Source organism: Hibiscus syriacus, unplaced genomic scaffold, assembly GCF_006381635.1.
Source record: "Hibiscus syriacus cultivar Baekdansim isolate YM2019G1 unplaced genomic scaffold, ASM638163v2 tig00110893_pilon, whole genome shotgun sequence".
Classification (NCBI taxonomy): Eukaryota; Viridiplantae; Streptophyta; class Magnoliopsida; order Malvales; family Malvaceae; genus Hibiscus; species Hibiscus syriacus.
In genome coordinates this window covers 1740495-1757041 of record NW_024062901.1, presented here as the reverse complement: position 1 = coordinate 1757041, position 16547 = coordinate 1740495, and the positions used below count along the sequence as shown (strand labels likewise).

Here is a 16547-nt window from a genome sequence, read left to right as displayed (position 1 = left end):
TCTCGTGCTTTGTCTGCCAATCTGGTCATTGGAATCGATCGTGCCTCATTCTCTTTTCGAGCTTTGCCTTTACAAACCTTTCAAATCTGAGATTGTTCTGTTTGAAAATGTTTTTCTCATTTTTCTTGTTTTAGGAGGAAAAATGATAAAAATGTTGTAAAATATTGCTCCTTAATTCAGGCTCGCAATTGAATCGAATTATAAATATGAGTTCAAAGTATATCAAAGGAATCAATAGCTCTTTTAATGCTTTCAGAGTTATAGCTCTTTGAAAAATGTTTAAGTGGATGAGTTGACTTTAGGTTGGCCTCCTTTCTAAGGTTCCGACAAAAAAATATAATTTTGCTTGGTCATTGAACATGTTTTTTCTTTGGCCTGGCATTTTAATTGGATGCGGACAAAATGACGCAACTAGCATTATCAATTACTAGACCTTATATTTCAGTTCTCTAAAATTTTCCACTTGTTCAAGTTTTGTAAGCTTCTCTAACAAAGGTAGTGCATAAATATCGGTCTAAAAATGAAATTCTTGAGTGCTCGTGTGAAATTGACTAACAGGTGTTCTTTAACTCCCTTAGTCCATCATTACCGAAAGTTTCTTGCTTATATAAATTTGATTTAACTTGTCGTTATCTAGCTAGCTGAATCCATAAAGCCGGGGCATTTAACCAATTGCTTTAGAGGGACAGCTTAACATTATAATCATTTTTATAAAGTTAACTGAAGGGTTCATCTCATCACAAAGTCTACGGCCGGACAATAGCAATGGAGCAAACACCGAATTGCCAAGTGTTCTAACAATGTCATGGTTTGAAATCTACTCATAAGGCCAAGGCTTTCAAGTTTCCTCTATAACCAATTACCTTAGTGGAATAGCTCATCTTTACGGATTTAATTTCTTTATATTGTCAAGAAGAACCTGTTATAGTAAAGGTGTTATTGAAAGTCAAAATTTCATCTTTAGAGTTCAATTTTCAAGCAATTGACCTAAACTAGATTCACCTACTCGACTGTTCCATCTGTGAAAATCATTATCATCACTGAACGTCTTAAATAAAAAGCATAGTAATGTCATATGCAAAAGGATGCCCCATGTTGTCCGCACCTTATGAAAGGAAAATGTTATATTGGTTAATTGCAAGAGCAGGGTATAGTGTTTGAGGGTATATTCTGGGTAAGGTCAAAGTCCTTGTTTTAAATCATGTTACTTTATCAAAGGTCTGTAACTTTGAACATTTACAGAGTTTCTTAATTCAGTTGATATCAAAGAATTGCAAGTTTGCAAATGTGATTCATTGCTCATTATCACTAAAGTAATATAAATTATTCAAATGTTCTTACAAAAACTTGAGAAAAAGTGAAAAAAAACAAGTTCAAACAAAATGCCTCAAATGATGAAATGATCTTACTCACTTAGATGCCCCCAAGTTGTTGAAGTCGATCCAGTTCTGGTTACTCATTTTCTATACGACTCTCTTGAATGTGTAACAGTTCTCAATTGTGTGCCCTGGGACACCGTCGTGATATTCGCAATGAGCATTCTCATCATACCACTTGGGGTATAGGGGCTTCATGGGTTCCACCGAGTATGGTGACACTACATGGGTGTCAAGAAGTTGCTGGTAAAGCTCTTTGTAGGTCATAGGAATAGGGTCGAAATGTTCCCTTTCCCTCATTGGTTCTCTGGAATCTTGTTTAGAAGTACCTGACGGTACAGTTGCAGTTGATTTTGGTTTGGAGATTGTAATACCTTTATTGGCATGGTTGATGTTTTAATCTCTTTATCACTCTCTCGCATAGGGGTTTCTTACTGGCCTCCCCATCCTTAATTTTGCCGTGCTTTATGGCTGACTCGATCATTTCTCTGGCCATAAATAAGTCTGAAAAGCTCCCTGATGTAATCGTAACCAGGTGTTCAAAGTACGGAGCCTTCAGGGTTTGTACGAAAAGCTTCCGGGTTTCCTTTTCATCCAAATGTGTATGAACTTGTACCGTCAAATCCCTCTATTTTTGTTCGTATTGTCTGAAACTCTCGTTATGCTTCTTTTCCATGCTTTGTAGCATAACTCGATCTGGCCTTATGTCATTGACATGCTTGTATTATTCCAGAAATGCCTTGGTCAGGTCCTTCCAGGTCTTGATATTTGATCGACTTAGCTGGTTGTACCACTGGATGGCTGAGCCCGACAAACTCTCTTGGAAGAAGTTAATCAGGAGTTGATCGTTTCCTCCATATCCTATCATCTTTCGGCAGAACATGGTGATGTGAGCGGATGGGCAACTATTCCCGTCAAACTTCTCGAATTCAGGGGACTTGAATTTCGGAGGAAGAACTAAGTCTGGGACTAGACTGAGTTCTGCAACATCGACTCCATGGTAGTCATGGTCTCCTTTAACTACCTTCATTTGCTCCTCCAACTGCTTGATTTTTCCTCCATCTTCTTCGCTTTGTCCTCTTCGTCCAAATCCTGTACATGGTAATAACCCGATTGTTCTTAGGGTTAAATATAGCAGTTTGTATCTCTGCATAGATAAGTCCCCTTAAAGTTCAGGTAAGATTCCAGGTACGATAACCACTTGCGGGGTAGGTGTATAGTTACCATTCTGGTAAACCTATCCTAGGTGCACTTGCTTGATGTAGACCAGACAACTTGGCCACAATTTGATCGACCAAGGACTCTTGATTTTTCATGATTGTACAGAGTACTCAGAACTACTTGATTATTTGTCTTCCAACTCCCTCTGGAGCTTCAACATGTTCTCCTTGATCTGAGCAATTATGGCTTCCATTTTCCTCTTTTTTAAGCGGTTTATGCGGATGGGGTGTCTAATGCTTGAGGTGGTGTATCCAGTATGTGCTCCTTCTGATTAGACATTATTCCGTTAGTTAATGCGATGTAAAGAAAAAATAACAAAATGCAAAAATGTTTAAATGCATAATGCATGCAATGTTCGAGGCATTGATCCTAAAAATGTGTCTGTTATTAGAAATAATCCTTATTGGGGACAAAAGTGTTTTATTTTTAAGAGATAAAAATATCCTGACAACTTCTGATACTGACTAGTCTTCTGCCTTCATCTATCACCGGTTGAATAACCTGTCGAACCGCTTTGGCTTCTCTGGACGAACCGTGCAAATGTTGAGTTACTTTTTGTACTGGTCCAAGAAGTCTCGAATGGATGCATCTATGACATTTATTTTTTGTTGAACCTATTCCGAACGAATACGTCATTGGAGCCCTCAATTGATAGGAATTATGTAAAGTTCATTTGTCTGTTTCTGAATTAGTCAACAAGGGTCTCAAATTTCAGCTATCGTTTTGCCATTGTTGTCTTTGAAGGACTCCCAAGATCAGTAACTTCATCTTGCCCTGCAACCTCTGTCAGTCAGTTCTTCAAAGATAGACTTTAATGCTTGATGTAGACCAGTTCATTATGAGTTCTTATAATGCAGCAGTGATACATTCTTCAATTGTGGGTACCACTTCTTCTGGATTGAATGCGACACATAGTCGCCTTGTAGACTATCCTATGCATTTTCATCTCTTGTATTACAACCCCTTTGTCCATTAATACATATTATTCATGTTTACCAAACACGTTTTTGGTGGATCAACACCTCTTTTAAATGATGCGAATGATGAAAATAAATTAAAATAAAACAAAAATGAAAAGAATTAGTGAGGTGAAAATAATAAAAAAATCATGAAAAAAATAAAAGCCTTACCCCACATGATATTTACCCCACTTGCTTTAATTCCTACCCGGACATGATCTCTATCCCACATGTTAATTTCAAACAAATCCTAAACCGCATATTTGTCTAGTTCGTATGCTTTGAACAGAAAGTAAAGCAGGAAATAAAATCAAGCAGCCTAGGGTTTGGAATGAGGTTTTGGGGTGGGCTTTAATTCTATGTACTCTCCCGGTTTAGGTTCTAAAAGAGGTAATCGAGTTCTCCTTGCCGGTGCCTCCTTGGGCTTTCTAGACCGTTAGTCCTAACCCATTACAAGCTTATGTGGACTAAGTTACTCGAGAGAAAACATTCCCTTATGCCCGTACTGATAAATTCACACGAAGACATAAGGTATGAATCCCGAAGGCTACTTGCTAGGCTCGCACGGTGAATAAATTCACACGAAGACGTCGCTTTCACCTTCACTTAAATAGGGTTCAGAGCTCGCGTATAGAGCATGAGATGAATTTTTTTTTCAAAAATCTGAAATCTTTGAAAAAACATTTACAACTATTTATTTGAAAAAAAAATAATCAAAGATAAATAATTGGAATCAATAAATAAATTAAAATTTAATTTTTGCTAAAAAAAAGACAACCAAAAATTAATTTCGGCATGACTCACTTCCTGTCCCCAGCGAAGTCGCCAAGCTGTAGCGACCATCTTCCGATTGGGCCCCGTAATTGGGCTTCGACTTTAATAATGGGTTAGAGTCGCCACCGATCACTTTAAAAGATGTTTAGGTGGATCGAATAACATCTTATCTGATCTGCGTTTTACCATAAATGTATCGGATTCGGGAGTCGGTTACGGTCAAGGAAGAATTAGCACCCTTGAACCGCCCTTTCCGTACCAATTAATTGGTCGGTTGTCTTTAATTACGAAAATTAAGAATTTAAATTAAAATTTAAAAAATTCAATTCGAATTGCTTACCTTGGATCAGTTGGAATTCTTCTAAAAAGGGGCAAAATGTTAATAAAAAATCAAAATGTTAAAATAAATAAAATAAATAAGAACTAAATATATCCAAGAAATAAAAAATATTAAATAAATAGATAAATACCAAAATAATAAATCAAAAAGGGAAAAAGAAAATAAAAAAAAGAAAGTCAAAAAGGTAAAAAAAATATAATAATAATAATGAAATAAATAAATAGAGAAAAAATAATAATGAAAATTGCTATAAAAATTAACAAAAAAGAAACCATAAAATATATACATACATATATACATACATATATAAATAAATAAATAAATAAAAAGGACTAATATGTAAAATTAATAAATTCGAAATCCAAATAAAAAGTATTGAAGATTTAATCCAGTGACCAAAACGTAAGACATACAACTTACAGGACCGGTGTAATAGTTTACCCATGCCCAAAAATGCGCAAAAGACCTCTAGGTGAAACGACATCGTTTTGATGCGGCTATTTAAGCCTAAAATAAAGCTTTTCTTCCTCATATCTCCCCATTTATTTGTTTTTCCCTCTCTCTCTAAATATACTTCTCTCTCGCCTCTCTCTAGCAAGTTCCCACCGATGGGAAGTTGGCCACCGTCGCCGATCGCCGCTCCGGTCGCTGCCGGTGGCGGTCGAAAAAAACAAACACCACACTAAAACAAACCCCTCACCGTCCTAAACACTTTCCCAAAGCCTAAATCCCCAAAAACCCCATCGATCGGAGTAGATCTAACAAAAAACTCTTTGACTTTTACCTTCACCGTCGATTTTTTCGACTTCTAGCGGTCCTCTGGTTGTGAGGCTTGGCTCCTCTTGGTTCTCTTCAGTTTTTTTACGGTTTTTATTTTGTGTTTCTTTCCGTTTGTGATTCGGTTTAGTGGCGTTTGGTTGATGTTGTTTGTGTTGATGGTACTATGATGTTACCGTGGTTATTGTTTTGTGATGGCTCTATTTTCTATGTTGATGTTTTTGTGTAGACCGATATTATGGTCTCGGTTTTATGGCTCTCTGTTTCTGGTTCGCCGTGGTTGTATTCTGTTGAAGGACCCCATTCGGTTATCTGTTTGGGGCTTTTATAACCCCATAACTGACCGTTGTAGCCTCGGATCTTGTAGAGTGCTCGTCGATTTTTCGGGATGGTTCAGTCATGGTGGTCGTGCTTGAACAATTGGCCTTGGTTCCGATTCTCCTGCGATTTGGCCGAGGATTTCGGTCGACCAGTGACTTGGTTGTTCTTGATGACTTCTGGCCGTTGGATCAGACGGCCAGATCCAACGGTTCCCATGCGGCTGCGGCGTGATGACTGTTATGATAGGTTTCTCAAACCCTAAGGTCTTGGGTTGGTCTAGGCCCGCTTCTGGACCCAAACCGTGACTTGAACTATCCCCTTTTGACCTTGTTGGACCCTGGACAAATAAATAAAAAAATGGGAAGTAAATAAATAATAATAATAATTATTATAATAATAATATAATATATATAATATATATGTTTCAAAAACATTTTTTAAAACTTTATATTATTTTTCTAAAAATTTTCCAAAACTATATATTATATAGTTTTCAAAAAGTATTTTAAAAATATTATATGAGTTTTAAAAAATGTTTTTAAACTATATTATATAATTTTTCAAAAATGTTTTGAAAACTATATTTCTTTAAATGTTTTTCAAAACCTATATATTATATATAATTTTTTTAAACTATATAATATATATATTTTAAAAAATGTTTTTTCAAAAATATATATTATTTATTTTCAAAATGTTTTAAAAATTATATAATATATATATCCCAAAAAATCGTTTTCAAAACTATATATGATATATATATTTTAAAAACGTTTTCAAAACTATATAATTTATACATTTTCGAAAACCGTTTTCTGGAAATTATATATTATATCATTTCAAAAGCATTTTCAAAAAATGATGTTATACTACTATATATATAATATAATAAATAATGTGAAATGAAAGAAAAAAAAATCGGACGAAAATGAGTGTCTACAACTGTAAAGTGCATTGGTTTGAAGAACATCCATATCAAAAGTTCACCACTCGAGCAGTTGAAAATCATAAACGAGAAACCTGATCTTTTAACTGAAATAAGTCATTAGCAGGGTTAGCCCTGGGCCGGGGCAAGAGGGGCACCCACCTAGGGCCCATAAATTTTAATTCCCTTAAGGTGCATTTGGTTCACGGAATGTAAGATTATCAGCGGGGAATAGGATTACTGGCGGGAATAAGATTACTATGAATATTGCATTTTTGTGTTTGGTTTGTTTAGCAGTAATATAAGATTACAGTGTTTGGTTAAAGGAATAACAGATTATTGGAATGTATATTTTATCAAATTGTTCTTATTTTATATTTGTTTTTTAACAAGTTGAATTCTACTATAATTAATTTATATATTTTCTTTAAAAATTTTAAATTCATAAAAATTATATTTTTTTTTACAAAATTGAAAAGATAAATAGGTTTAATGAAAGGGTAAAATTTTATTTTAACGAAAATTTTATTTTAACGTCTAAACTTCATATAAAATTCTAATTATGAACTATTTTTTGTAAATATAAAATAGTTTAAGGATAAATTTACAATTTAACCTTCGTAGAAATTTTTTATTCAACGACAAAATAATGATATTTTTAAAAAAAAATTAAGGACATTTTAATCCAAAACTTCGGGAATGTAACTATACCTAAGGGAATGATGGAATCACATTCCTGATAATAAGCCCCCAAAATATCACTGTTGGGAATACAAAATTACCGGGTGTTGGGAATGTTTGCAATCTAAATGAAAGAATGACATTCCATTCCCCTCCAGTAATCCAAGACTACCTTAACCAAACTCCCCCTAAGATGTAATTTTAGCCATAATATTTGCTAGTGTGTCAAAGGAATGTCAAGGGACACAATTGGCCGTTGCAAAAGCTGGACTCATGGACCAGAATATCTTGGTCGGGCCCATGAATTTTAGTTCCAGGAACTGTATTGTGCCCATTTCAAACAAGTAATTGTCAAGTTCATAAATTCTAATTCCCATAAAAATGTTTTTAGCCACAAACTCTATTAACTGAACTGCCAAATGTTAATTTTCTTTGGTTTATTTTCAAAACGTTAATTTTCATAAATTGTGATTATTAGAATTTTATATTACTGTTGAAAAAAATCTTTTCAACTTTTTTTAAGAATTATTTTCAAATTCAAAAACAAAATCCAATTAAACCTCTTCAACTTCTATCTTTTCAAATTTTTTAAAGGTTATTTTTTTCTCTATAAAACTCAAAGAGGAGAGAAAAATTTAAATATAATTAATCTGCATTTTTTCTTTCATGTTTCAAAATTTATCTGAAAATTATTATTATGACTTTTCAATTCATTTCCAAGTTTAAATATAACTATGAAGGTAAAATTCTATTGGAGTTTATTTCTTTTGGGATTTTTTATAACCAAGTTCGTGGGTTTGTTTTTAAAATATATTTTATTACACTATTATCGATAATTTGATTTTTAAAATTTTAATGTAAATTATTTATTTAATTTCAAAGTTCGTGTTGCGGATTTGGTATATAAATACTTCGATCGAGGATCTTCCCATTTTACAGATTCTATGGTTCTTTTCTACATTAGTTGCATTGCATATAATGTCGCGTAAAAACATTTGTCTGGTAGTGAAAAAAAAAAGAAAATAAAGAGATGAGTTAATAGTATCACAAAAGGGGAGGCCCCAAAAATTATAAAACCCTCTGAAGCTCCCTCCGCCGATGCCAGACTCCCCAAAAAACAAAGACGTAGAGATGAAAACCCGCCTAACTCTTCCACCATAGTTCCCCACAGCGCTGTGCTACTATTGCTCACCCAGATCCTAAACGATCGATAGATGATGATATGCTTGAAGAGGATATTACTCTCGGCTCCTCTAACGGGATTCCAACCATAGATTTTTCAGAACGAGTCCAATACTGGCCGTTAAAAGCATGGATTTAACACTCGTAGTTAAAGTTCTTGGTCGAAGAGTGGGTTACAATACCCTGTACAATTGCATATATGGTATCTGGAAGCCTTCCTTCCCTCTCAAACTTATAGATATTGAGAATGACTACTTCCTTGTGAAATTCAACAATTATGGTGACTATTTGAAGGTACTTACAGAAGGACCTTGGACTATTTTCGGGCATTACTTAACAGTTAAGCCATGGTCTCTTGATTTTCAGCCAAGCCAAGATTATCCTAGCCATCTCATGGCATGGATTCGATTATCGGGACTCCTAGTCACCCTGTACAAAAGGAGTTTCATTGAAGCTATTGGAAACCAGGTTGGCTCTGTGATCAAAATCGATTTCCAAACGGATAATGGTTGCAGGGGGAGTTTTGCACGCCTAGCCGTTAGTCTCAATCTCCATCGGCCTTTGGTATCCAAACTCCTCATCAATGGTCATCTTCAAATCATAGAGTATGAGTCTCTTCCTACTATTTGCTTCCATTGTGGCATTTACGGTCACCATAAAGACATTTGTTCGCAACTACCAGTACAAGAAGATGTTCAACCAGCGTCTGAGGTTCATTCGGTGCAACCTCCGACGACAGATAATTCAGTCTAGGATGAAGCATTCGGGCCATGGATGCTCGTAGAAAGGAAAAAACGTAATTCAAGAAATCTTAATTCTACAAAGCAATTGGTCAATGATTCTAGCCCCATTATAACAAATTCAAATCCCATTTTTGAAGTTGTCCCCAATAATCAGGAAAATCACCCAAAAACTAGGGTGATCGAAGTGGAACCTATGGTACCCCCTACAATATCTCCTTTGACCCACACAGACAAAAAAAAATCGAAGGATAAGGCTCTAGCAAACCCAAAAAAAGCCACAACTGTCCCTTCCGGCCTCAAGAAGCAAACTCATCTCGGAGGTAAACCCGCCAAATTGCATGTATTATCTAAACTTCCCATGCATGGATCACGTAATACATCTAGTGGAGCTTCTTCCTCCAATTTGTCACGTTTGAACTTGATTGAGAACCTTGACCCGAACAAGCACCAAGCTGTGAAACTGGTAGATGGAGATAATCCCCATATCCCAACCGAAGTGCTAGCTCCTTCTGCAACGAGCAAAGGAACTGTAGCTATGATAGAATAATGGGATCTTATTCCCACTCCCTTCACACTCTATTTTACTTATGAATCTTAACATATTTATGTGGAACGCTCAAGGCTGTGGCCATCGAAATTTCAATCGAGTTACTCGGTAATATATGCGAGATCATTCTCCGGATGTTGTAGGATTCGTTAAAACCCGTATAAGTAAACATGTCGCTGACAGAGTTATTGCTCAACTTAAAATTCCGAACTCTTTTAGAGTAGAAGCTGATGGTTTTTCTGGAGGCATTTGGATCTGTTGGTATGATCACATTCAAATAGATGTTCTTTTCAATCACTTTCAATTCGTCCAGTGCAGAATCCACTGTAAGTCCAACAACCATTCCGCTCTCGCTACTTTTGTTTACGCAAGTCCAAACCCTGCCAAAAGGAAAACTCTTTGGTCTTATCTCCAATTACTCTCCAATCATATTAACGAGCCTTGGGTTATCCTAGGCTATTTTAATGCAGCATTATCTCCAAATGATCGAAAAGGTTGTGTTAGTATCCCTGTATCGGATCAAGATTTCAGTAATATTGTCTTTGATTCAAGTCTACATAATCTTGGTTATCAAGGACCTGACTTTACTTGGTATAGAGGACCCTGTGCCGTTCGCCTCGACCGATGCTTATGCAACGACAAATGGCTTGATGCATATCCTGATACATTGGTTTATCACCTTCTCAGAATGAAGTCCGACCATAGACCACTTTTACTCTCTATTGGCAAAAACTCCAATAAGCGGCATCAAAGTCAATTTCGATACTTTGTGGGATGGACTCTCCACAAAGATTTCCATAAACTTGTGCTCGATAACTGGGATTCTTCACTTCTAATTACACAAGCTATCTCTAAATTCAGTAGCGCTGCCAAAATCTGGAACCAACACTCTTTTGGGCAGCTTTCTCACCGCAAGCGCAACATTATGGGGCGTCTAAGGGGCATCCAACGATATCTGGATAAAAAGCACAGTGCTTATCTCTTGCAACTTGAGACTAAGCTTCAAGCTGAACTTGAATTAATCCTTGATCAAGAGGAGCTCTTATGAAAGCAAAATCTCGCTCGGATTGGATATCATTCGGCGACAGAAACACAGCTTATTTTCATAAAAAAGCCATTACAAACAGGAGAGCTAATAGAATTTACTCTCTTCAAATCTCAACTGGAGATTGGTTCTCAGACCTTAATACTCTTCAACAAGAAGCCAACTCTTACTTCCAGAAACTATTTTCATCTTGTGAGAAAGAACATGGCACCTATCCTATTTCGGGGTGTTTCCCAACTCTTCCCCCTGAATTAACGAAAAAGCTAGAATTGATGCCAAACTCATTGGAAATAAAGGAGGCGCTATTCGATATGGCTCCACTCAAATCTCCAGGAGCTGATGGTCTACACGCACACTTCTATCAGAAATATTGGGACATTGTTGGCACTTCAGTCTACTCTACGATCCAAAACATTTTTAGTGGTAATAATATTGATCCCCTTTTGAACAAAACAATTCTTGCCCTTATCCCCAAAATCCCAAGTCCCTCGAGCTTCAAGGACTTTCGACCTATCAGTCTTTGTACGGTCTTATATAAGTTGGTCACTAAGATCATTGTCAAGCGTCTTCAGTAAATTATGCCTCGACTTGTCACGCCTAATCAAACCAACTTAATTCAAGGCCGTAGAATCTCCAAAAAATATCATTATTAATCAGGAGATTATCCACTCCATGAAATCCAAAAAGGACAAAGAAGGTTGGATGGCGATAAAGGTGGACTTGGAAAAAGCTTTTGATCATCTTCGCTGGGACTTCATAGCCGATACACTCTCCGAAGCAGGCTTCCCACCGGCAATTAAGCGACTCATCTTATATTGTATTTCATCTTCTTCATTGCAGGTCCAATTTAATGGAGGGCTTAGCAATGATTTTAAACCACAATGTGGAGTTCGACAAGGAGACCCAATCTCTCCTTACCTTTTTGTTCTTACCATGGAAAGACTTGGGCATCTCATTCATCTTGCTTCCGAGGAGGGCGCTTGGAAACCATTTAAGTTAGTTCGTGGAGGTATTCCTATCACAAACCTATTCTTTGCAGATGACTTAATATTGTATGCCAAAGCAACTGCAGCGCATGCAATTCTAATTGACAACATTCTGGAGGAATTTGGTCGTTACTCGGGCCACAAAGTCAACAATCTCAAATCCCATGTTTACTTCTCGCCCAACACAAGTGTAGAATCAGTAAATACAGTCTGTTCTCATCTCGGCATCAAACAAGTTCCTAACTTAGGAGTCCATCTTGGAATGCCGGTGATGCATAAGCGAGCCACCTGTGATTTTATAACTTCATTGTTGATAAAATAAAATCAAAGCTCCATGGGTGGTCGATTAGAACCTTATCTTTTGCAGGACGGATTACCCTCACTAACTCCGTACTCATGGTTATCCCAACTTATTTCATGCAAACTTGCCGCTTCCCCTCTTGTGTTGTCACGATATTGAAAAACTAGTTCGGTATTTCATTTGGAGTTCTAGTAATCAAACCGAGGCATCCCCCTCGACAGTTGGGACACCTTATCTCAACCTAGGCATAATGGAGGACTCGACATTCGGAGGCTACAACATCATAACTCTGCCTTCCATATGAAACTATGTTATGTTATTGCTTCGGATACAGAGAAATACTACATAAAGCTTCTTCGTCAAAAGTATAAGCTTCTCTCCAACTGCCCCCCTCCATATTCCGACCGAATTGTTCCCACTTATGGAGGTCCTTATCCAAAGTCTGGAATGGTTTCTACAGCTTCTTATCTTGGTCTATAGGCGATGGAACTATGATCAAATTTTGGCATGACATTTGGATGCCAAATCTTGGACGCTTATCAGAATGGAAACAAGATCATGTTTCGATAGAAGACAATATGCTAGTCTGCGAAGCTACTCTGCCAAATGGTAATTGGAACTGGAATCTACTCCGCAGTCTCTCCAGCCCTCCATAATTCCGCATCTGAACGTTCAACCCCTAACCTAACAGCTGGTAAGGATCGATGTTGCTGGTCTCAAGGAAAACATGGTGAGTTCACAGTAAAATCTGCATATGATCTTATAACCAAGGATCTTTGGGACCCCAAAGACGCAATATGGACTAAGCTTTGGCGTATGACCATCCCGGAGCGTCTTAAAAATTTTCTATGGCTTTCATACAAAGATCGCTTTCTTACGAATGTCAATCGCTGTGTAAGGAAACTTACAGATGATCCTTTATGTCAAATATATGGCTTAGCTAATGAAACTACTCTGCATGTTTTACGTGACTGCCAGCACTCTTCAGCACTTTGGTAGCAGATTATCCGACAGCAGCCCCTACCGAACTTCTTCTTCACTAACGCCTCTGATTGGCTCGTGATGAATCTTGAATCAAACAACCTTTTTGCTGGCACAAGCATCCCATGGAAGGTACTCTTCTCCTCCATCGCATGGCAGATTTGGAAGAGGCAAAATGCATGCATATTCTCAAATTTGTTCATCCATAATGACCAACTCCTCTGTCTTAACAAAAATTGGGCCCTTTATATCATCGAAGGCAAATATCATTACTCCAACAGATTCTGTTGCTGCTCGACCAGAACTTGTGCAATGGAAGCCAGCGCCCCCAGACTGGTCTACTCTTAACACGGATGGAGCGGTTCACAAAGTTTCCTCCTACGGATCGGTGGGTGGCATCATCCGGAATACGAATGGTGACTGGATCATTGGCTTTAATAAACCGGTTGGAATTTCAACGCCTCTTCAAGCCGAACTTTGGGGAATTTTTGAAGGACTTCAATTGGCGATCTCCCTTCATATCACACGCCTTCAATGCCAAACCGACTGTGCCAAAGCTCTTAATCTCGTATCTTCGCCAATGGCTAGCTGCAGCACCATCGCCCTTGTTCGCTCTATTGCAACTCTCGTCTCAAAGCAATGGATGATTGAATTCATCCTCATTCGGCTTGAAGCCAATGCTGCAGCAGATTTCCTTGCCAAATCTACTGTTATTACAAATGAACAAGTTCAGACCTACATAGAACCCCCCCAAGAGATTATCTATTCTCCACCGTGACCTCTATGGTCCTGCCTCCCTCCGCACTTAGTATTTCTTTGTAATAGTCTCCTTTCTTAATTCAAAAAAATAGTATCACAAAAGGGAACTCTTGACAAATTCTTTAAAAACAAGGTAGGAGCACCTTCTAATTAAAATTTAAATGATGTTCATGTGAATTTAAATAATCTTGATAGTTCTCTAAATTATACCAATGTGGGTGCTACTGATGCAAATGACTATGATAATATCCTAAATCATATAGATGATGACATTTCTAATTTAAATGGTCATAATCACACACAAAATAAGACTAATGTTGAAGATGTTGGGATTGATCAAAACATGGTCCCTCCTTGAGACATTTATGATCCTAGAAATTGGAGTAATCTTGATAATAAATCTAGAGATATTTTAGTTGGAAAAAAACCCTATAAGAGAATTGAATTTGAAATTTCCTTTAGCCAATAATTGTAGTCATTTTTCATATGCTTATTTTTCTAGAAAGTTGAGTAATTGAGAGACTAGTGATAGAAAATGGTTTACAAAACAAAGAACAATAGTTGTTTAGCAAATTATTTCTCTGTCAATTGACCTTGTACGTGTTGGCCTATGATTTAAATGCAGTTTGTAGAAATTAGTTTAGTTTTGAGAAGAAATATTGTGGTTTAGCATGGAGGCAGGCAACATGATAATCCCGGAGGCCGGTGGTTTCATGAATACTAAAACTTCCAATTTTATATTCATTTTTCATTCTCCTCGTCATGGGTATGTTCTGCAAATCTTAATTGTTAGAATCTGAATTTAATTTAACCTCAAAACAAAACCTTATTTTTAATGAGATGATTCTGATTTTAAATGATTTGTAGCGGGGATAAGTGAAACGGGAAGTAATATATTTGCTAATTTTAAGACGTTGGATTAGGGAGATGATTAAATTCAACGTATGTTTCCCATGCAACAAATTCCTAGGTGCTTGCTATGCATCCTTCCTTCTCTTTGCTATATGTTTAATCATTCAAAATTCTTGTATTGCAGACAGCAGCATTCCAAGAATTAACCTTTCTGCAAACTTTTCCTTGTACTCTGAAGAATTATCTGGTTTAATTTTTTGTTATAGTTTAACAGAAATTCCATTCAAATCAGAATAAGATAAACAAATGATGATTTAAGACTTGAATTGTTGATCAAATTAATAATTAATAAATCCTTTGGATATCAAGTTTTTGTATTGAAAAAACAACATTTTGATGGAGGTTTTCAACATCTCTCCTATACTATGTATGCTTAAAACCATAACCAAGACAATAGGAAGAAGATGACGACAAATGTAAACAAAAAGTACGTGCTTATATTTCAACCCTTGTGTGTCCCACAATGCCAAGTTCAAAAACCTAAATCCAATCAGTTCAGACAGATAAACAGGAACAAAATCAACGGTCCAGAAGCACCCTGGTTCAACCTAAGCTGTGAACCACAAAAACCAGACCAGACACCCTCTTTTGCTATAAATACATTCTTTAGTTCACACACCAGAAAATACAGACTGACCTCTTCAATGGCCTATTATGGAAGAAAATACTCCATCTTCGATTCATTCTCTTTAAGCCCTTTGCCTTACCCAGTTATGCTAATCCTAGCTCTCACGTCCGTGTTTCTCGGAATATCAACCTACCTTAACTACGAATCAGCTGTGGAATCTGCTGAAGAGCAAATGAGTTGGGTGCTTTTCGCCACACCAGTAGTGTTGATCATCTTGGCAAGATGGCTTTCGTCTGTGGATGTTTTCGGTATGCTGTTTGGTTCATCAGCGTACCAACATATCCGCCGGACTCATCAACTCTCTTCGGAAGGCACATCGCCGTGGGCAGTGGCTGCTCTCATTGTGTTGTTGTTAGTCCTGTTGCAGTACCAGTCAATTTTTCGTGAGAGCTGGCTTGTATGATAAGTACTAGTACTATAGTTTGTGAAACCATGCTGTAATTTTCTATTTCTTTTAACTTGGTTTTGCCTTGTTAGATCCAATGATATGTATGCTAGTAACAGTTCTGAAAACAATAAGACTGAGGGTGGATTTTGCTTATTTTATTTAACTTCCGAAACCCAAAGTTTATTTCTGGGAAAATTGGACTTGAAAAAAGATATCCGACCATCCCTCTGTTGATTCTCGATTTGTCGACCAAATGAAACGTCGGTTTCAAATTTGACGCTTTCTGTTTCGGGTTTGTCATGACAATCGAGCTGTCCCTGTTTTTAAGCCTTGATGACTGCACCATTCAACAAAATCAAACCTACCGTTGGCCAAGTGGTCCAGTGTTTTATCAACATGAATATCCATTCCAAGCAACATTGCCTATTTCATAGAGTTTTTCAGCAGTCATAATTATTTATTATTCCTAGAAGTCCAAGTTTAGGCAATTACATCGAGAACGTGTGTGTTTATTAATAATAACTATTTTTTTTAAAAAATAAATACTACTTTATAATTACTCCAAACTAATTGAAAATAAAAATTGGATCATGATTCTTCTATAGTTTTCAAGTAATTGTATCATTCTCAAGACTCGAATACGATACCATAATGTTGTAGGGAAAAAAAGGGCATTTTTTCTTGGTTCAATCCACAATTTA

At 36.7% G+C, this 16547-nt stretch overlaps 3 protein-coding genes across 3 annotated transcripts; all 3 read left to right on the top strand.

Annotated features, from left to right (window-relative positions):
- Positions 1–8685: 8685 nt before the first annotated feature.
- Positions 8686–9309, top strand: LOC120145367. The gene has a single exon (XM_039159219.1). The coding sequence runs from the start codon at positions 8686–8688 to the stop codon at positions 9307–9309; it is 624 nt and encodes a 207-aa protein (XP_039015150.1).
- Positions 9310–9961: 652 nt separating this feature from the next.
- LOC120145366 lies at positions 9962–10894 on the top strand. The gene has a single exon (XM_039159218.1). It carries the CDS (start codon positions 9962–9964, stop codon positions 10892–10894), a length of 933 nt encoding a protein of 310 aa, XP_039015149.1.
- A 4406-nt stretch (positions 10895–15300) lies between these two features.
- On the top strand, positions 15301–16009 carry LOC120145066. Its single transcript, XM_039158968.1, has one exon. The coding sequence runs from the start codon at positions 15475–15477 to the stop codon at positions 15859–15861; it is 387 nt and encodes a 128-aa protein (XP_039014899.1). The 5' UTR covers positions 15301–15474; the 3' UTR covers positions 15862–16009.
- The last annotated feature ends 538 nt before the right edge of the window (positions 16010–16547 follow it).